At 41.7% G+C, this 22,818-nt stretch overlaps 1 protein-coding gene across 4 annotated transcripts in view; it reads left to right on the top strand.

Annotated features, from left to right (window-relative positions):
* PARD3 (par-3 family cell polarity regulator) overlaps positions 1-22,818 on the top strand; it is a 605,108-nt gene that overhangs the window by 464,315 nt on the left and 117,975 nt on the right. For all 4 annotated transcript variants that reach the window (XM_048510786.1, XM_048510784.1, XM_048510785.1 and 1 more), the window contains one exon: positions 15,985-16,086. In XM_048510786.1, the coding sequence (XP_048366743.1) occupies positions 15,985-16,086 (102 nt within the window). The remainder of the gene's footprint in view (positions 1-15,984; positions 16,087-22,818) is intronic.

The raw sequence follows: 22,818 nt of genomic DNA, 5'->3' as shown, positions 1-22,818 counted from the left end.
CTTGTTTATTCCTGAAAGGGAGTCCTAAATATGTGCCCCTGACTATCTGTTGAAATTACATTTTCCTACTGTGGGCCTTGTTCCCTTCTTTCTATCAACTGATTCACAGCTCAACTGGACCTTGTGAGTAATCCACAAACTTCTCTCCATTGGTTCAGCCCCAGACCAACTTTTGGAAATGGGATTTAAGAAAGAAAAAGTGAGATTCACCAACATTTTCTGGATATACAATACCAAAATGAAATGGCCCTGCTTCCAACTCTATACAGTGGAACCTCGGTTTTCGTTGTCGTTGGTTTTCGTTGGTTTCGGTTTTCATTGATTCTTTTCCTGAAAATTTTGTCTCGGTTTTCATCGTTTGTTTCAGTTTTCATCGGATTTCGTCGGCGCACACTAATTTTGCGACAACAAATGGCGACTCATGCTGTTCCATTGCTTTCCAGTGTTTTCCCCGGTTTTCATCGGTTTCGGATTTCACCGAGGTTTCCCAGACAGATTACTGATGAAAACCGAAGTTCCACTGTATAGACTATTAAAATCATGGGTGGGACTATCTGCTACACCATATCTAACTTCTATTATTTTCTGTATGTTTAGATGGGCTTTTTCTAAAGCATGGTTTAATGCTCCTCTGGAGGCCTTAGTTACAGGGAGATTTCAACATTAGCCTATGGAAACCCATATATGCCCCTGCTGTGCTGGTGCAGTGGAAACAATTGCTCATGTTTTACTTTACTGTGAGTAATACAGGGAATGTTCAGAGCCGTCTGATTTCACCTCTGTTTCACAGAGCCTTTGGCCACTTCTCATTTTGTGATAAACTATCTGCTTGCTGATAAGGACGACACAGTTTCGAATGCAGTAGCGAAGTTTTGCTACAGTGCTTATAAAAATGCGCAAGGCAGTTGTTGGTAACCGTACTGGCTAAAGCAGGGGTAGGGAACCTGCGGCTCTCCAGATGTTCAGGAACTACAATTCCTATCAGCCCCTACCAGCATGGCCAATTGGCCATGCTGACAGAGGCTGATGGGAATTGTAGTTCCTGAACATCTGGAGAGCCGCAGGTTCCCTACCCCTGAGCTAAAGGATTCTTTTTATACTGCTTTGTGCTATGTTTTTGTTCTGGGTTTTATTGCAGCGGTCCATGACCGTACCGAATAAACTGAACTGAACTGCATCAAACATTATTCCCGTGCAAAGTTCCGAATTAGAGAGCAAAGAAATATATACATTTTTCTTGCAGGGTGTAGTAATGAGGCTCGTAATTAGGAAGCCAATTATGCTTTGTGATTGGGAAGTTCTCTCTCTCTCTTTTCTCACTTCCCTGTAGTCACCCTAACTTGGCTGGCTCTTGCTGCATGTGAGCATTTCCCCTGATAAATAAACAGAGGCTAGTCTGTGTACCTTTCTTTTGATCATTAGGAAGCAACAGTTGATCAGTTGAATGTGGGGCAAATGGATCAAAAAACTATATCGGATTTGTTCCGAGACCAACCTGCTCGATTGTAAGTTGGGTTCTGTCATTTCGATTATATTTTACTTAAGGAAATGGAGACTGAACAGTGATTTAATAATGCGCCTGGCCTTTATGAGCCTGAAAATGTATGTGTGTAATCTGTGGGGAAGTGTTTGCTTTATGGTGGTTTGGTTGGAAGGGTTTAAAAAGCAACATTTGCTGTATAATTTCTGTGTTCTGCACAAAATTAAATCCTAATACAGCATAATTAAATGTGCAAATCTGATTTCAAGGTCTGGAATAATATCATATATTGTTTGATTTACTCGGCAGAGGTTATTCGTGGGGAAACGAACATCAACAAGAAAAACGCTGGTATATTAATTCTTCTAGATAATGAGATCTGCAGGGAAGTTTTAACCTTAGGGAAGATCCCCTTTTTTTAACCTGTCGTGTGTCCACGTTTTCCTTGGAGATTTTATATCATGATGCAATTTAAGGCCTGTCAGTAAACCATGATAAGAGCCACCTGCACTTGAAGATTGTCCCCTGCAACTCAGCAATTCGTGTGACTGCATCAAAATGTGAACTGACTAATTTGTCATGTTTGCCTGTTTTTCCCCCTCCCACGTTAAAACTATCAGGGGAAAAAGTTATGGAAGGACTTGACAGAGCAGATCTTCCACCGTTTTACCTTCCCCAAGCAGTCTTGCTGCAGTTTAGGATCATCTCAGCAGAATTATAAGCCAGGCGTGGACTGTTTACCTACTGGGTTGGATACAGAAGAAGAGTTCACAGAAGGAACTAGTGGCGGATATGTCCTTGTCTGCTTCTACCTCAAGTAGCCTGCTGTTTGATTCGAAAATTCTCTCTGAGAACTGGAAAAACCTCACAAACAAAATGCATGATTGTACTGGGTGCTGTACTGATTATGGGCCATGAGGGAAGATTGCGTCTTTCTTCCTTGTCCATTAGCACCTTGCATTAGTGGGGGTCAAGGAAATAGGTTAACTTATTCCCCTTCATTGCTACAGACCTTGTACTGTCATGCATTTTGTTCCTAAGGTTCTTCTTGCCATCTGAGAGGACTTTCAGAGAAGACATGAAAGCTGCATTGGTCTGTGACTGTAAACCATCTTATTGGTGGGATAGGGGAATGTTGGGAAAACTTAGGCCCAAATATATGTAAGTGGAACAAGGTCATTGGTCACATATGTAGTGAGTGGGTGTTAAGGCTGTGCCAAAAGCAGTGGACTTCCTAAACCACTTTCTCAAAAACCTCTTGCAGAAGAGGATTAAGTCTTAATAGGAAATATTTGGAGAGGGTGGACAGAAAAGGGAAACAGCGTTTCCCTCTGAAACATGACAAAGCGTTGCCTTCACTACGAATTAGCTTCAAGACATTTTCACATAGGCAAACCTGGCTGCATGTGGTTGTGATGTCGTCACATTTAGCATGTGGTTCTTGATTGACTGGTGCCAGTGGAGACAGAGGCAGAGCAGAAGAGGTAAATTGGCACTAAAGCAGCTGAAGGGAGAGAGAGAGAGGGAGAGAACTTCTTCTGCGAACAGCTGTGAAAAAAGATTGTCAAAAAACATTTGGGGCGAGTGTCTCATTTATGTTCCTCATAGGCTCCCCCTTCCAAGAGAGCCCCCACATTTTAAGTGGTAAGAAAACCATGGTAACAAAGTGTACAATGTTGTTGGCTTTGACATGTCAAAGTGTTGTGTTTAACAAAAGAAGCTAATGGCACCGTTCAAATGGACCCTTCTCATCACGCGGCTGCCTGCAGCTCAATCAATCCCTTATTATTATTATCAGAGTTATTCAGGCAGAGGCCGTCATGCTAGCATTTCTTGTAATCAGCCCTTGAGCCAGATGTAATTTGCAATTTGTGGTATTGTATTTTGAAACAATAATGAATTAAAATCCACAGAGCAGGGAATTAGAAGTATGGTAGTCAAGAGGACACGTTTACAGAGTGGCTCCTGCCTGAAATGCTGCCTCTCCAACGCTCGTCTAAGTGGACACTGCTGATTTTAACAGAGGGGTGTAATGAAATTTTACTCGTGGCTCAATTGATTTGTGCTTTTTTGCCATCTGAGTTATCTTGCAGCGTTTATAATGGTACAGCAAGGGGTTTGGCTTTTTTTTTAAAAAAAAAAAATTGCCAATGTTATGCATGGCTTTGACACAGCACACATTTATTCGCATGGGGCGGGGAGATTGACGTGGTGTAGTCAGACGATTTGCAGCGAAAACCAAAGCCAGTGGAATTGTCTTTAATAAATGTCTAAATGTCATCCTCGTTCCCATCATTTGGAGGTACAAGTGTCGAGAAACTTATAACAGACATTTCTGACAGCACCCACTCTTCTGGCCCTCTTAAGAACTGCTGGAAAATGTCAACCGTTTATGACATTTCTATAATACACATGCACAACACAATACACTTGTGCATTCTTGGGTAAATGCTACACGAATAACCTGTGATTTAGAGACTAAAATTGACTCCCAAGGCTGTTCCCCCCCCCTTCTTATTTACAGTGCTTTTAACAGCCCGCCAGTTAGATCTCTGTAGAACGTCTAAGTCTTTAGTTAGCTAACAAAGCACTGCAGCCTTGATTAGATAATGCTAACTGGAGGGAGAGCATTTCTAAGTGCATTAAGCAACAGTAATGTAAGGATATGTTGGCCATTAAGAGTGTGTATTACCCACTAAAGGCTGGTTTAGCTTGTTAAGATCGCCAAGCTGTTCTTTTTTCCCCCCCCCTTTAAAAAAAAAAGAAAGAAAAAAAACATCTGTAGCTGGGTTGTGTCTGCGCATTGTCCGGAGGATGCATTAAAGCTGATCTTGCCCTGGACTCCTGAATGGACCTCTCGCTAACATGAGTAGGCCTCGTTATGGGGGCGGGCTGGCGAGCTTTGAACAAATCTTCCTCTTCCTAATCGACGTGTGTTGGATTTTTACAGCGCCACCATTAAATTTTAGAGTCCTTTCTCCGCCGTTGCTGTAATCATGGCTGATTGCTGAGACACTGATGGCTCAGTGGCCGTTTCCCCCCTCCGTAATATGCCTCCTTGATTCGGGTCATTGATGGAGTGACCCACTATTTATCATGTTATAGCTCATCCCCTTTTCGTGAAATCTCGAAACATAACTGAATGAATTAATCATATATATGGCGGCAAACAAGAGTTTTGCTCCTTGGCTCCAGACGCCTGTATAGTGAAGAACGCTTTTCAAGTATCCTCATTCAGGAATGGTTTTGACGCGGTAGTCTAAGAAATTAAGAGTCATGCCACTGAAAGAACACGAATATATGTGAGAGTCTCCTTCAGCGCCTAAATGGGCTTTGTGTTAATGAAAACGACGACAAGGCTGGTTTCTCAACATTTCAGCTTTAATTCTGGTCTTTGAAGAATCCAATTCAACGTTTCATACCTTGATGCAGAACTGTGAAAAAGTGGGGAATGAAGGAAAATGTGCTACTAAGCTTTGAAAATGTTTATTAAGGAAGTATGTGGCACAAATATTTTCAAATGCCTAATGAGAGGTTATCAAGAGAACTAAATCAGTTGAATCCTCTAGACCTGTTCTGCTAGTGGGTTACTTTCCTTTTCTGGGAGGAACATTCCTCCAGCACAAGATGCTGAGAGGAGTCTTGCACCAGGAGAATGCTATTGCTGCTTGAAGAAACCACCTAATCTAATAGAGATACTGAACCATGAAAGACTGGGGCTGTGGTTCACTGGCAGAGGATCTGTTTGGCATGGAGAAGATCCCAGGTTCGGTCCTCAGCATCTCCAATGTCTCAGGTAGCAGGTGACCTCTTCCCAAGACCCTGGAGCATCACTGCCTTGATCGGTCAGTATTTAGTATAAGGTAGCTTAATGTTAACGTATAGTATAAGGTAGTATAAGATAGTTAGTACTAGGTAGCTACTATAAAGTAGAATAAGGTAGTATAAGGTCAGTATTTAGTATAAGGTAGCTTAATGTTAAAGTATAGTATATGGTAGTATAAGGTAGTATAAGGTAGTTAGTACTAGGTAGCTAGTATAAAGTAGTATAAGGCAGTATAAGGTCAGTATTTAGTATAAGGTAGCTTAATGTTACAGTATTCTTGGACAATCTGTAGACTTCCCTTCTTTTTTGAGATCAACTTTTGATAATCTTTTGGAAGTGCTGTTAACACCTTTTGGGTCTGCCATTTTGGTAGGAGAGTTTAAATTGGTTTGTTAATATACGAACATAAGAAAAGACCTGTTGGATCAAAACACAACAAAATTAGAGAAAAGGATTAATTCCCCCTTGCCATCATGGGCCAGTTTTGTTTTAAAATAAATTCCACTTGTTTTACTAGTAAATGGGTGGGTTCTTACATAGTTCCACACATGTAGTGCTTTTCAATATAATGAATACATCAAAAAGAACTCAGATCCTGAATGAGCAGTTATTTTTTGAATTATTTATCATCACTGGTCCCCCTCACATCTAATAATGTGGCAGCTCTTTACTATTGTAGGGAATACATTTTAGTGGCAGCCTCTATTCTTATCCCATTGTGTAGGGCTGACATATTGCCTACTGATAAGGCCTATTTATCCCTGCCTGCCAGTATATGCTGTTGCATTTTCTCTTTCTCCTACTATAGGCAGGCATCCAATCATGGAGTAGAAGAGATAATGTAACATGTGACCAAGCTTCAGTCTAAGTCCCCTTGCCTTACCATGTGTTCAAACACACCTGACACACCGGACAAACACAACACAGTCCCAACAAGAGTTCATCTTGGTCATGCTGAATCAGAACACCTTCTCATTATCAGTGCGATGAAATAGTGATTAATAGAATGTGGAAACACTGTGCCTGGAAATGGCAATTGAATTATCCAGTTTGATGGAAAGATCAGCTAACTGTATTGGGTTGGACACCATCTCTGTTGAGTCACATTCTTTCTGTCCATCGCCTCCTGCTGTTCTCCCACCCATTGCCTTCTGATGTCTGAGGGAATTAAACTGGACAGTAAGTTCTGGAATAGCAGACAGATTGGAAAAGTTTTGACTGTTCCTCAGTATTGAGAATAAGTCTGGATTCTGAGCATCTTCTGTGTAGTGACATTGTTGGCTTGGATCTTGGCTAGTAAAAATTCAGACAAGATAAGAGAGAGTATTGAAAACTAGCCTAGCATACTGGATGTCCATCCTGGTCCCTGGTTCAGCTCTGAGGACTAATAGCTTTAGGTTAGTCACTAATAGCTTTAGGTTAGTCACTGTCTCCCTGCCTGAGTGTAATTCTGATACGTGAAACACATTCTGCCTCCTTTAGTTGCAGTGCCATGTATGGGTTACAGCCTGCTTTCCCCAAGAATGTAGATGGAGTTCTTATGGAATCAAACATTTTTTTCCCAAGGTGCTTTGGAGGACTGTGATTTGCTGTCAGTGCAGGGTACTAGTGTAAAATAGATTATAACCAAATGCTAAACAATGGAAGTGTACAGTAGTATTATTAATTTGTATACGAAGCATTGTCTTGTTTGGATGGATTTCTTTGCTGCTTGTTATAGGATTATCTTGTTTCTTCTGATTCGTATTCCCTTCCTTCCCTGCTGCCCTGCTTGGGACACTCCTCCTATAAAGCAGACACACAAACTATGCAAGTTTTTGTAAGCGAATGTTGTTGTGTTCCATTACTGTCCCTTTTGTGAAGAAAATACATGCTTGGATTTCTGGGTTTTGAAACCCTTGGGAGTTACTATGGTGACCAGTTGCCAACTTGAAACAGGCCCCTATCTGGGCAGTTGTTGGGAGACAATTTTTAAGTAAATAACGAGGGAGGTAATCTTGAGCTTAAAACAGGGCAAGAAAAAAAAGGGTGGAGCAGTACCCCAACCGAGGATAAGACAGGATACTCATGAAGCTGTGTTAAAAACAAGGTGATATTAAACTGGGAAGTATTCTGAATTGTTGTGTTCATGCTCTGGACCTGTTTGAGGACATTCAGTGTATGCAGAGGCACGATCAGGATTATGGCCTGCTCTCAGAACGACCTTTGCATATTGAGTGGGTTTTTGCATTGACCCTGTACTTGTAAATTTCAGAACTGCTATTTGCTGCCATGTTTCATTGAAGGGATTCATTTACTTTTACAAACGCTGGTGCAGGATGGAAGTTGGCATTAGCTGTGGTTTAATAAGGTGGTTTCTATATCGATTTTTTTGGCTCTATCTGAGGTCCACAGGAATTCAACAGTAATCTTGCAGCCTCATTCAAAGCTCAAGGCGGCTGGGGGTGGCACCACTGCCGCACCACGTTCAGAGGGCTTTTAGGTGGTGCAGAGAGGCATGGGAGAAATCCCCGGTTGCCTCTGTTGCCTGAAACAGAGTTATGCCACCCTTTTGGGTGGTATTACTCCAAGGCTCTAGGTCTTGCATCCCAGCAGCAAAGTCCAGGTGGAAGCCAATTAATATCAGCTCCACCCCCAGGAATGGCCCCAAAATCCCCAAGCCATGCTGGCATCCTCCTCGGCTGCCAACGCAGCTCTGAAGGCCAGCCTCCCTTCCAGGTTGGGTGCTGCCGAGGTCCATGGTGCCTGTTCACCTCCCAGCTCCCCCACCTTACTGGAAAATTTGCCAAATGCGCTTGCCCTGGCGCCATAGACCTATTTGTCACAATGAAATATGAAAAATATAAATCCATAACAAATGAATTGCTGGATCATATAACCAGAAGCACAACTTCCAAATCTAACAGGAGCAAAGATAAAGAGAAGGCCAGATCAGCTGGCTCTTATAGAGATTTTGAACCGGGGAGGAAGCAGGTCATATGGGAGAAATATCGCTCAGGTTTGTGCGAGAGAGTGTAGTGGCACTAAAGATCCAGGAGTACTTCACATCTTCATATGGGAACTCTGCAACAACTGTTGTGGGCACCCTAGCTTAAGACAATCTGAGATGTATCCAGTTCCTGTTTTTTTCCCCCCTATGCTGCAAGTCACTTCCATTATTGTCTTCTGGATCCCAAGACCAATTACAATTGTGGACCAAAACAGAGCCATCCTTAACTAGTTAATTTCTCACCTGGCAGTACAGCATCCTTCTTCTTCTGAAGATAAGATTCTGACTCCATGGGTTTTATTCATTTAAAAATGTTCTTAACTGCTTTTCTGTCTTATAGCACTCAAAAGGATCTACAGTGTAAAAGATAGTAAAATACCATAAAATACACATAAGAACACAAGAACATAAGAACTAGCCTGCTGGATCAGACCAGAGTTCATCTAGTCCAGCACTCTGCTACTCGCAGTGGCCCACCAGGTGCCTTTGGGAGCTCACATGCAGGATGTGAAAGCAATGGCCTGCTGCTGCTGCTGCTCCTGAGCACCTGGTCTGCTAAGGCATTTGCAATTACACAAGGCATTTTGCATTACACAAAAGCTATTAGCTAAAATCAGTAATGTAGAACTGCCAGTAGGTACAAGAACTGATCAAATGCAATCATACAGCACAAGAGGTAGGATTTGCAGGTGGCCCAGCTGCATTCTGGAAGTCTGTACTAGTACACATAGGATACCTGGTTCCTTATTGCTCGACTTTTGGACAGCTCCTCTGCTACTTCTGCAGCTAATATTAGACCTGACCCCAGTTGTAACTACCTTTTGCTGCTGGACAGCTCCCCTGTTTCAGCTGTCTAGTCCACTGACTCCTGGATTGGAAGTAATATTTTATTAATATTTTATTAGAAGTAATGAACCTCTTTATTCAACATTTGTAGATTTGATTTGGCATAGACTTTTGGCCCAGGTGACTGTATTAGGAACTAGAAGTAATAGGAGCAGGAGCAGCAGTGGCGTAGGAGGTTAAGAGCTCATGTATCTAATCTGGAGGAACCGGGTTTGATTCCCCACTCTGCCGCCTGAGTTGTGGAGGCTTATCTGGAAAATTCAGATTAGCCTGTACACTCCCACACACGCCAGCTGGGTGACCTTGGGCTAGTCACAGCTCCTCAGAGCTCTCTCAGCCCCACCTACCTCACAGGGTGTTTGTTGTGAGGGGGGAAGGGCAAGGAGATTGTAAGCCCCTTTGTGTCTCCTGCAGGAGAGAAAGGGGGGATATAAATCCAAACACCTCCTCCTCCTCCTCCTCCTCCTCTTCTTCTTCTTCTTCTTCTTCTTCTTCTTCTTCTTCTTCTTCTTCTTCTTCTTCTTCTTCTTCTTCTTCTTCTTCTTCTTCTTCTTCTTCTTCTTCTTCTTCTAATATTGGTAAACTTTTCAAATGAAAAACATTTAGAATTTTCTAATTACTATTTCAGAATAATTTATTGGCTGTGCAAATACAGCACAGTTCAGAACGCTGTTTTCCCGTTATCATCTTTATTTTACTCTCCTTTTTAAAATTTCTACTCTACCCTATCCCCGCTAAAGGCCAGACTCAGGGCAGCTTACAACCTATCAGTACACATTTGTAGATCAGATACAACCACAATTAATATAATAGGATAAACAATTAAAGTGACTTGAGTTAATCAATAAACAATTAAAAATTTAAATAAACAGCATTTCACCATTCTCCATTCTGTTTATAATCTGATAATTCTAGCTACTTTAAATATAGCTTATCCCCCTACATCCAATTTGCTCACTAAAAGGAGGGGAGGATAAAAGAGGGAAGGGAAGGATGAAAGAGAAGAAAGAACTAAATAGGGAAGGGAAAGACAGGGGGAGGGATAAGGGAAAAGAAGATACACAAAAGGAGGAAAGATGAAGGGGAGGGAGAGGGGAAGGGAAGGCCCACAGGATGGCTGCCACAACCATAGATTTCTGCCTTACAAGCCCTGTGGAACAGCACTACATCCTGCAGGGGCTTGGTCTTAGATGACAGAGAGTTCCACCAGCCAAAGATTGAGGCCCGTTGAATCTCCTTGGGGTCAGGGACTTCCAGAAGATTACTTCCGGAGCAGTGTAATGCCCTCCAGGGGTGGTATTGGGAGTTGCAGTCCCATAAATACAAAGGTCCGAGACCATTAAGGGCCTTAAAGGTTAAGACCAAGGTTGAAATTGAACCTGACCCAGAATTCACCTGGTAATTAGTGCAGCTGGTGAAGCACAGGTGTAATATGTACTCTTACAGGGATCCTTGTAAGAACCCTTGCCACTGCATTCTGGACCAACTGTAGTTTCCGGAGCAGTTTCAAGGGACATTCGGCTTGTATGAAGGAGCATTATGTTACTTATACTGAGAAAACCGTATCATAAAATATTTTGCTAATCATCACTATGCAGACATGATAATTGTTAGAAGATGTGGACCCTTTTAATAGTAGCCCACCAAAGTCAGACTTTTTCAACCCTTTCAGATCTGAAGATGAGCTATTGCTTGGTATGTGCTATTGTCCTTTAGGAAGTTGTGTATGGCCGTATTGTACCAGCGAAATTTTGACAGTCTGTGTGGACTAGACTTCTCCGTGTTTGAAATGCCTTGCTGGAAAATATTATGTGGTAGTATAAGGGATCTTTTTGCCTTGGTGTACTGAGATTTTATAAATTGTTTCTATCTCTTGAGTCTCTAGGCTGCTATGATTTGATCTGCTTTGCAGAAGAAAGGCAAAAGAAATATATATATAAACTGTAGAAAACATTGTATGGAGAATTGGTGCTTTGACAGAAAATCATAACCGCTGGAGCTTACCTTTAAAACGTAATAATATTGCATAAAACAAAACGGCTTGGATAAAACAACCATTGACAGAACTTCCAGACACAGTTTGTTAATTTTTAATGGGAGTACTTTCTCTATTAGGGAGAAAATATGCTACTGAACTGTCTCAATCAATTTTTGTGTGTTTTCATTAATCTACCAACGCATGCTTTTCCCGTTGCTCTTTATTTTAATGAAATCTGTGAATGATTCGCCAGACAGCCGTGATCTCATCAGTAACATGTCAAAATGAAACCCATTTAGCAGATTACATGGAAATTATTTTTATTGTACCAATTTGTTCTTTTAAAGTAATGTTGCTGCTGCAAACTCATGTATCGGTTTGGAATGGCATTGCTTAATAGTAAACAGTATTTTTTTCCCCTTCGTTTGAAAGCCAATAAAAAACTATTGTATTTTGGAGTGCTTGATTTTTATGTTTAAATCTCAAGATTTGTTTTACTCATTTGTTACAGCTGATGGGCAATCAGAATCGGTTGAAGAACAATCAATTCTTTCAGCCTCTGATTCACCCCTCAAATGGATAAACAAATCACAGGTTTAAATAAGTTCAATGAGTTTGCATAACATGAGAGCTACTTATGTGAACAAAATGTTCCTTTCCTGACAAGTGTGAGTTGACGGGACCCCTTACCTTCTCTTCTGAACATTCTAGCATATGAATGCGGGTCACAGATTATCCCTGAGCTGAGCAAATTAAATTTACCAACTAGCATTTGCGTAATTGTAGGGAACTTCATTCATCAGTCAGGTCTGTAACCCCAGTTGCATTGCTTGCATCAGAAAGTGGTGGTGTCATTAATGATGGTGCCATTTTTTAAAATTATGATATACACACGTTGTGCTCTGAGAGTCATTTCTGGGCTGAGAGCATTTCTTCCTCCCACCCAACATTTCCTAGCAGCTTGAATTGTAACTGAACTATCCCATAAGCTCCAGGACCAGCAGAAACCGGGGAAATTGTAGCTCAGCTGTCCTGGGGATTTGATGCCATCATGCTATTTCACATGCAGCCTGTCTCTGCTCAGACTTAATTTAATGAGGGGGTCAGTCTCTGGTGATATGGTCACTAAGCAAGCTTCCATAGCGCAAGTGGAGATTTGAACTTGAGTTTCTCACCATGACCACTATACCACACAGGACTTTAGAAGTCAATTCCAGCTCTTTTATTAGAACCCAGAAGCAAATTAGGTGTAAGTGGAGAAAGATTGTCATATCAAGAGCCAACTAACAGTAGAATCCATCCCAAATATTTTGCCTGTTTCCATGCCCAAGCCAGAACTTGTAACCTCATTTTCTCAGTGATTTCTTGCCATGGGATAGCATTTGATTTCTTAAAGCATGCTTTGTTTTACTTCTGTTCTGAAGTAATGCTTACACCCTATCCTAAAGCATTCATGTCTTAAGCGTTCAACAAACTGCTCGCCTGTTCTTTTCAGAGAGTTGTAAGATGCCCAGTCAATGAAAGAAGGCATTCTAGACTCTTCACAAAGAGACAGTAGAGTAATTGATAATCTTACCATGCCGAATGATCTTGTCACTACTCAATTGTCACGCACCGTGGTTGAGCAGAGGATCAAAACACTATCAGACTCTAGAGGTTTCACAGGTATCTGGAAGCAATCTCTGACCCTCTGTTTTTTTTTTTTTGAGAAAGGAGAAAGTTAATTTAACAACCTTGGAGGATCTGGGCAATTAGTGAACAGAATTTCTGCCACTCTTCCTCATCATTTTCTCACACTTTTGGATAGGCAGGGTATTTTAATTTGCAACCATTATTTCAATCTGTCATAAAAACAATTATTTAAAAAATAGGTTTGGTTCCAATTATACACCAAATGTAAGCAATGTTCCCCTTTAACTATGAGCAAATGCAGAGCCTATTTCAAGGGGAAAAGATATCTCGTTCTAAGTCCCTGTAGAAAATTCTTGAGAAAAATACCGCAGTGAGTGTGATATTTGGTTTCTAATGGTATTTAATAGTATGTTATTCACTAGTGCTAAAAAAAATAATAAGCTGAGCAAAAATTACATTTTGAAGTACCTGGGGAAAAGTATATGTTTTACATTTCTCTTGGGTAGCTTTTGTGGATCAGATTTTTTCCTGATATGCAGCTGCTATTTGTCCAATGGGTAGACATTTTAAAACATTGCTGTTAAAGTGACTGTTGTCTTTTCACCTCCCTGCCCTGTTCAGTTCTCTGCAACCAGAAGTTATTAACCAGAAAGAAAGTTTCTTGCTGTCCCCTGTCTAAAAGCCCTTCCAGGCAAAGACTGAGATGGAACAGAACTTTGATTTGTTCAGGGCCTTTTGAGTTGTGGCCCACTGAGACCGCCATGTAGGTCTCAGACAGTGCAGACAGTGGCTGGGATCCTAATCCTTGTTTCCCCTTGTGCAGTAACCTTTCCATTGTGGAGGTGATCCTTCACTGAATAGTTGTTCCCCTGGTAATAGATCCTTCTCAGCTCATTGAAAGATACTGATCTTGCATGAGTGAAACATGCCTAGTGGCAGAGGAAGAAGAAGAGTTGGATTTATACCCCCCCCCCCCGCTTCTCTCCTTTAGACTCAAAGGGGCTGACAAACTCCTTTCCCTTCCCCCCTCACAACAAACACCCTGTGAGGTGGGTAGGGCTGAGAGAGCTCAGAAGAACTATGTCTATCCCAAGATGGCGTATGTTGGAGTGTGCAGGTTAATCTGAATTCCCCAGATAAGCCTCCACAGCTCAAACGGCAGAGCAGGGAATCTAACCCGGTTCCTCCAGATCACAGTACACCTGCTCTTAACCACTATGCCACTGCTGCTTGTGTGTCTTGCAGGAATGTGTCCTGCAGTGGACACAGAGGCACAGGTAGAAACAAACATTAAGATCCAAAGCTGTACAAAAGATGCACTTAAATGTGCATTTAAAGTGTAGGTAATGTGGTTCTTCCAGTGTGGTTTAGAGGGCTTTACAAGATGGGGGACTCCAGAGGGCATGCATATTTTGCCACATACTTTACAGGATGCCACCCAGAACCCTTGTTTGGAAGAGACTTGTAAGGTGCCAGTGAGAGAAGACGGGAAAGGCTTGGGGGTTTGCAAGAACAGAATAGGGTAAAGTAGCCTAGTCCAGTCCAGTCCCTCGGCTGCAAAACTTGACAATTGGTGTTTTGGGCTCACGTTAACTAAACATTTTGCCATGGGTTTTAACGGTTCTATTGTGTGTATTTACTGGTTTTAATGACTTTATCGTACAATAGTGAATGTTGGGTCCATTGAGTGCTTCCGTGCTCCCTGGTGCCTTCTGAAAAGCTTTCTTGAACAGTTGCTTTCAGAAAGATGATATTGGCTGCTTTGCAAATATCACTGTCTGCTCAGGCGCTCTCCGCTGGAAAATGCACCTTGGCCGTTGAAGAGTGAGGGATGAATGTGTTCTACCTTGAAAAGTTCTGAATGTGCTCTGCCTGGAAAGGTTTTCATTCACATGCAAATATGCCTAGTTTAATGTATGGATTAACCTCTTTGCCAGTTTTGCTCGAGACGTCTGACTCCAGCTTCACAGAAAGGCTTTTAATATATGATTCCGCAGAGTAGATAACAGCCACAACTGGCAACTTGTTGCCATAATTTTCCATTAAGAATGGATAAAGAATTGATTTCTTTCATAAAGAAAGACTGTGGTTTGTTTTGAATGTTCTGTGCTGTCTGTACATTTGCATCCTAAGTAAAACACACAGAGACTGCCTAATTGCATATTGAATGTATACTGGTGACTAATTAGAGCCAGCATGGTGTAGTGGTTAAGAGCAGGTGCACTAGAATCTGGAGAACCGGGTTTGATTCTCCGCTCTGCCACTTCAGCTGTGGGGGCTTATCTGGTCAGCCAGATTAGCTTGTGCACTCCACCACATGCCAGCTGGGTGACCTTGGACTAGTCACAGTTCTCAGCCCCACCTACCTCACAGGGTGTTTGTTGTGGGGAGAATGGGAAAGGAGATTGTAAGCCCCTTTGAGTCTATAAGAGAGAAAGGGGGGATATAAATCCAACTCTTCTTCTTCCTCTGCCACTAGGCATGTTTTTACTCATGCAGGATCAGTATCTTTCAATTGCCATGGAGTCAGGTGCCAATCACAAAACGTTAAAGGTTTCAGCCAAGTGCCCTCCTATAGTGTAGGTAGCTGTTTCCAAATAGATGTTCCATGACACAAATGTGATGTCTCCTGGGCTTGTCAAAAGTACCACTGAGATGAGGAAACTTTTTGCTTTGAGGAGGATAAAGCTGGACGTCAGGAAACACATCAGGAGGAACTATGAAGCCCATGAGTGCCATGTTGGGGATCACTGCCTGATGATGTTTCTGCCACAAGCTGTCATCTATTGCACTTCTACCTTACTTTTTTTTCTAAAGAGCTCAAAGAAACTTACAGTCCCACATTCACTGTCAAGCTTATATTGTCAGTTGACAGAGGTGAGCTTCGTCATTCATTCTCACAGTGAGAGAATCTCACGTACATTATATGTGTAAATAACATTGCTGAGTAATTAATCAAGACCCACAATAAATGAGTTGGGCGTTCATTTAAAAATAGATATCTCTCCTGGAGAGCTACTAGTCAGGCAAGGATTTTCATGAGGCCGACCAATTTATGCGGCTATTTGTTTGATAATTGCCTCAGCACAACACTCTTGCCTCAGCACAATAACATAATTGCCTCAGCACATCCTGAAAATGAGCACATGGTTTTGCAACGTTGAGGAGGGGAAAGCCCTCCATAGTTATTGTGCATCTTGACGAGTTAGATTTTTGCTTTTTGTTATTAACAGGTTTGGCAAACATCGAAAAGATGACAAGGTTGAGAAGATAAAACTGCAAGAAGCCGTTACTTCAGAGGAGGAGAGAATGCGAATGAAGCAGGAGCAGGAGAGGTAGACTTGATTCAGTATTTTGCTTAAACTTCGGTAGAGATTTTTGTGTGTGTGTGCTTGGTATTTTTAGCGAAAGAATTTTACATTCCACTGGAGTTTGTTTTTTGGTCAAATGATTCTGATACGAATGTGTTTTGTAGAGCTCCTGTAACTAATGGGAGGAAACAGAATTTATATTGAACATCAGCAAAGATAATTTGACTATATTCCGAAACTGTTATGGCAACCAGACATCTGCCTCACAATTTGTGAGGGTCTTTACCTTCTTTCTTACAAGGGCAAATGGCGTAGTAGCTACACCTGTTCTAGAATTGATTGTCTAGACACTTTAAAGAAACATTAATATTTATATGAAATTGGAATAAGTTTTGTGTCTTTGTTTCCCCCTGGAAACCTTTTCATCTCTACTTCTTGCTGCTAGTTGATTTTATACTGTGTTGTAAAGTGAGTTTTAGCGTGATCACTGGAAATAAATTTTGTCACGAGACTGTCATATAGTCACTGTTTGACCACTGTTGTCATATATGTTGTCTAGATTACATGGCCAACTGTAAAAAAGGAATAGCAAATACATTTTGGCTGGGTCAATTTCTCTAAATTTTAGATTTCAGTTTTTTATGCATATCCTTTTTTCCCCCTTTTGCAGCCATGGGTCACTATTCCAAAGCATCAACAGCCTAGACCACTACTCTGTGCATCCTGACATGCTAAAGAACCCTCCAGTTAGCTCAGGGTTTTCCATATACCACAATGTGTGGTATGTTTAATTACATGCATGCAGAAGACCTCCATTGTGTGAGAACCAGCATGGTGTAGTCATTACGAGCAGGCAGATTCTAATCTGGACTTTGATTCCCCACTCCTCTACATGAGTGGTGGACTTTAATCTGGTGAACTGGGTTTGTTCACCCACTCCTCCACATGAAGCCTGCTGGGTGAGGCTAATCACAGTTCCCTCAGAATTCTCTCTCAGCCCCATCTGCCTCACAAGGTGTTTGTTTTGAGGAGAGGAAGGGAAAGAGTTTGTAAGCCATTTTGAGACTCCTTATTGTTGAGCAAAGCGGGATATAAATCCAAACTTTTTCTTCTTCCATATGTTTGCATACATTCACAATTATGTTTTCATGTTTGTCATAGAAGAAGAGTTGGATTTATATCCCCCTTTCTCTCCTGTAGGAGACTCAAAGAGGCTGATAATCTCCTTTCCCTCTCCCCCACAACAAACACCCTGTGAGGTACGTGGGGCTAAGAGAACTCTGAAGAACTGTGACTAGCCCAAGGTCACCCAGCTGGCGTGTGCTGGAGTGCACAGGCTAATTTGAATTCCACAGATAAGCCTCCACAGCTCAAGCGGCAGAGCGGGGAATCAAACCCAGTTCCTCCAGATTAGAATGCACCTGCTCTTAATCACTATGCCATTGCTGCTCTCTAGATCATGGTTCACAGCTACAGCCACTCATCCAGTAAAATGAATTAATTTTTTTTATTGTAATCAGTAACACTTTGTAGCATATGTTCTGACAGCTCTGCAGCCCAAATGTCTCACCTCCAAAGTTCTGCCAAATCACACTGAAGTCCATTAACTTAGACTTGTTTATAATGTAACAATTAATGTAAAATGCTGCCATTATGCCCCTAGCCTTTCGTTAGAGTGAACTGAAATGCTAACAATGAAGACTATTAATAACACTAAAAATATTAATAGAAAATAGGACACAGATTAATTACAGTAAGTTGCACAATTGCCATTAATGAGGCTCCCTCATTGTTGATTGTCTTTCAATTACATGTTGGAAACAAAATTGGACCCCTTTTCATTTGGTTCATTAAATTACCTTGGATGACTAAGATGTGTGAAACTTTGTCATCAGATCTATACTCACTACTCACTATGTTGTTAGTTTCAGTCAGAAAACTTGCAGTGCATCGGGCTGAATTTAAGCCAGTAGTTTTGAAAAGTTTGCAGTTCTAGTAGTTCCTTCAGCTGAGATCCAAAGAGGCTTGTGTGCAAATCACTTTTGCCCACGCACAAGGGGATAGTGACTGATTCCAGTGCCAACTCCTGGCATCTCATGAGAGTTCTCCAAGGAACTCTTCGAAGGATTTCTCAGGGGATGAAGAAGGTGCCACCATGATTAAGAAGCTGTAAAGCAGGGCTATCACCTGACTAAACAAATCTTAAGATCATGAATAGTGGTTGACTAATCAGTTTGTTAAATTTGCATAAATCTTTATATGAGTAGATGATCCCTATGTGATGCAAAGGAGGGACTACTTTGAAGAGGAACTTGTTGCTATACTTTGAAGGATGCCTCTTCTAAATGGTCCTCACCATTAGCAGTTATGAAGTACTTTCTCAACACATTGCCCACTTAATTATGGACAGTTCAAGTCCATAAACTATACAGCCCTGAAAAGCCTGGTAAGCAATAATGCAGGGATCTTTTTTTCCCCAGACTCCAAATATAGGTGGCTATTCTTTATTTGTTGCATCTTAGGATTAGGGGGCAGGGGGGTATATCGTGCACCAGGTGCACGCCTGGGGACAGAAAATTGGCCCCCGCCCCTTCCCCTTTTCCTTGAGACCCCCCGCGCAGCCCCCCCTGCCCTCTTCCCACACTTACCTTAGTTCCTTTTTTTTCCTAGTACCTTTTCAGGCTGAAAAAGCGGCCTATTTACAGTTCAGGCTCAAAAACAGTCTGAGGAACTACAGTTCCCAGGAGACCTTGGGGCTCACAGGCAGTTTCTCAGGCAGTTTTTAGCAGGCAGTTTCTCAGGCAGTTTTTAGCAGGCAGTTTCTCAGGCAGTTTCTCAGGCAGTTTTTAGCCTGAACTGTGAAGAGGCCACTTTTTTTACCCCGAAAAAGTACTAGAAAAAGAAAAGGAACTAAGGTAAGTGTGGGAAGGGGCGGGGGGGAACTGCACCTGGCACAGTTTGGCCCGGCTACGCCTCTGGGTACCGCATTGGCTAAGGGGAATGGCATAGAAGTAATAGAAGGAGGATGAAATGTTCTGTCCCAAGCCTTGCGAGGCTGTCTCAATTCTGAAAGACAAAGTGCAGGAGAGAAGAAGGGTGTTATTTAAAAAAAATACACCGGGAAAGAGAAATGAGGAAGAATAAAGCCTATAATAGGGTGGCAGCTGCTGCTGAAACAGTACTATTTTAATCTGCACCAATCAGAAGCCCTGATGAGCAAGAGCCTCATATGGCCCCGCCCACTTTTTAAAAGCATGTGATAGGCACCGGGAAAGGTGTCAGCAGATTCCTGCACTATATCATTAATGATGAAATACATGGGAGAGCTTGAATGGGTGTAATGAATTTGCTGTGTATATCAGAAGCATAGCAAAGCTCCTCTGGGGTCAAAGAACAAGTGGATGCTCCATTAAAAAAATCAATCAGAGCCGCAATTATATAAAATTATTTTGCCCTGACTGTATAATTTTAATAGTATTTTGCTTTCATTGTATTTTCTTGAAAGTATTTTGTTTATATTGATTAGAGGACAAGCAAATTAATGCCACTTAATTTTTCCACTGAGTAAATTGAATTGATTAGAGACTGTCGTTCTAAACAGCCCGGCTGCCTCATTGAGAATACAATGGAAAAGATTCCTGCAGATATTTCTGGTGCATTCTCACAAGCCTCGGAAAAAGTTATTTATTTATTTTTCATTACATTTCTCTGCCGCCCTCCCCTGCCAAAATGGGATTAGGAAATTGATTAGGATTAGGAAATGAACTGATTTTTGAAGAAAAAGTCTTCTAGGGAAGCCCAAGTAGTCCGATCTGTGGCAAATATGTTGGTTAACTGGAGTAAACATCTCAACAGGATCTTGGGATGCTGGGTGTTGGTAGGTGAGTATTTGATCAAACATCTAAAAGTAGCCTAGTATTTTTCAACTGTAGTAACCATTTTATTACTGCTAGAATGTTTTAGGTATTTGTAATTTTGGGTTAACTCCTGCATAGTACAAAGACATTTACCCACAGAGCCCAATTTTCTTGAATATTCCCTCCCCCAGAGGTGTAGCTGGGCCAGAGTGTGCCTGGTGCGCACTCTGTGTTTTCTGTCCCACCCCCCACGGCACCCTGCCCCTCCACCCCCTCCCCTACCTTAGTTCAGCTTGGAAAAGTGACCTGTTCCCTTCAGGCTGAAAACAACCTGGTGGGAACTACACTTCCCATGAGACCATGGGGCTCGCATAGTCTCCTGGGAAGTGTAGTTCCCACCAGGCTGTTTTCAGCCTGAAGAGAACAGGCCGCCTCTCCAGCCTGCACTGTTTCACTAAGGTAAGTAAGAGGCTGCGGCAGGGGGCAATTTTCTGCCCCTTCAGACGTACGCCCGGTACAACGTGCACCCCCCTGTCCCCTGGTAGCTCTGCCTCTGCCCCCCCCCATAACCCTATTCTTCAGGATCCCCCCTTCACCACGGGAAAGAATTCAGGAAGCATTTCTGGCTGCCATGGGTGCAGAATGCTGGAAAAAACATATTTTGAGTGCTGAACTCTACACTGGATCTGACCTTCATTTTGCCATTTAAAAATTAGGAATGTATAAAGAATGTGAAATATGAATTTTTAAATAAATATTGACTTGGGAGAAGTAACTGTGTGGAGAACTACAGAAAAGCTGAAGGTACCCCACAGTGTTGAACCAATAACATATCCAGCCCAGTTCTGAACATTCTTTTACCACATATTATCCTTGGTAAAACCCCATTCAAAGACAGTGGCATGATATCCAGGATATATGTAATGGCTTGAAGGATAGTTATACTGCAGTTGCTCATTTTTTAAAATTGGAGGATTTGCTTATCTGTATGTGACCAAAACTGTGAGTTCTGGGTTCAAAGATGGAATTGCCATAGGAGAGCTGTAGTTGGTCCGCAAAGTGCCTAGGAGCCCCATAGTGCAGAATGGCAAGTTGTAGTACTGAAGTCAAAAGCTCTTGGTCCCAACAGAAGTCAGTTTCAAGTGACTGGCTCAAGACTGACTCAGCCTTCCATCCTTCTGGAGTCGGTAAAATGAGTAACCAGCTTGTTGGAGGTAAAGGCTCATTCCGCACACGCAGAATAATGCACTTTCAAACTGCTTTCAGTGCTCTTTGAAGCTGTGCGGAATAGCAAAATCCATTTGCAAACAGTTGTGAAAGTGGTTTGAAAATGCATTATTTTGCGTGTGCGGAAGGCGCCAAAGTGTAGGTGACTGGGGAAGGCAATGGTAAACACAGTCTGCCTAGTGAGCATTGTGATGTGATGTCACCCATGGGTCAGTAATGACCTGGTGCTTGCACAGGGGACTACATTTGCTTTTTAAAAAATTCTCAGTGTGAGTTTTGGTTGTGCCTGAGTCCTGCTGAAGTTTCCCATGTTATTTGAAGACGTGCTTTGATGTATATTACTATGACATGGATCAAGTTTCTCCACATTAGTCTGTTTCAGTGCCTGTAAGATTCTTTCTAAAGGTTCACTGTCAGTGTTACAGTCACAGCATAGCAAAGGCAAGGCAGAGGTGTGCTTTTCCAGTTGTCCTCAGTGATTTCATGTGTCCTATCCAGGGTTCTTCATGACACTTGTATAACATATTCAAGACATCATGTCAAATCCCAGTGTCATTATTAACTGGAGACAGAATCACATCCTCCAAGTAGCAATCTGTTCTGGTTTGAATGCTGGAGAAATGTGATGTCAGTGAGACAGAATTGCTTGCTTAAGGGGAAAAATGTCTGGATCTCATGCAGCAAATAAACAATTATACACTTCTGCTGAGGTATAAGCTGATTTTCTGGAAAGGCCCCAAAGAAGAGAATTGAGAGACACTGGGGTTTTATTCTCAACATTTGCAATCACAGATTTATTTAGGTACACACATGTACCATTTCTTTTCGACAGTACGTACATTGTACAGTGGTTCCTTTGTTTCACAAGCAACTTGCTAACCATTTCTTAACAATTTGAATACTGATATTGATTAGCACTAACATATCACGTTGACAGGAGATGGTTCAGTGTAAAAGATGTATCCTACTGGGCAGCTAGATTTCAGACAAATGTTTTATTAATTTGGTGGTAGCAATATTTAAACATTCAGATTTTGTCGATTTGCATAGGGAAATGAGAAAGGTGTGAATTCTCCAAAACCTAGCTAGAGGTGTGCTTTTAGAAATTGTGCATTTATTAATGTGCGTGTATGGGCCCCCCAAAAGTAAACTCTATGAAGCAAACTTATGGGGGGGGGGATGCCCTCTTATTGATCACTGCTCTACTGCTTATTCGTTTGATATATTTACATCATTTAATGCCTTTATTTATGAGTTTGTTTTTGTGTTTTCATTTGTATGTTGGTTTTTGCAATCATGATCATGGGTCATTAATGCTGAAATGGAAATGGGAACCTGTCTTTCATAGCTCCAGAACCAGGAGGGGGAGCTCCCGACATTATTTTTGTGGGTCTTAGTAGAAAATCTTGCATCCCTTTAATTTCCTGCCCTTAAGTGCAGTGGAAGTGGAAGCAGAAACTTGCCAAGTGGAATGTTTGTGTCAGCTCTTGGATTGATAGCGGTGAATCCAGTAAGGATATGCAGTTTCACTTTCCATTGTTTGTTTATTCTTTTAAAACACTTCTATGCCACCTCCCACAAAAGGGCCCCCAAGTTGGTGAACATCAAGCATTAAAATATCTTAACATTAAAAACACTTAAAATATGTAGACAATAATCCAATAAAAATAAC

Source organism: Sphaerodactylus townsendi, linkage group LG11 (assembly GCF_021028975.2).
Source record: "Sphaerodactylus townsendi isolate TG3544 linkage group LG11, MPM_Stown_v2.3, whole genome shotgun sequence".
In the NCBI taxonomy this organism is placed as follows: domain Eukaryota; kingdom Metazoa; phylum Chordata; class Lepidosauria; order Squamata; family Sphaerodactylidae; genus Sphaerodactylus; species Sphaerodactylus townsendi.
The sequence above is the reverse complement of the archived record's forward strand: the minus strand, read 5'-3'. Positions and strand labels throughout refer to the sequence as shown.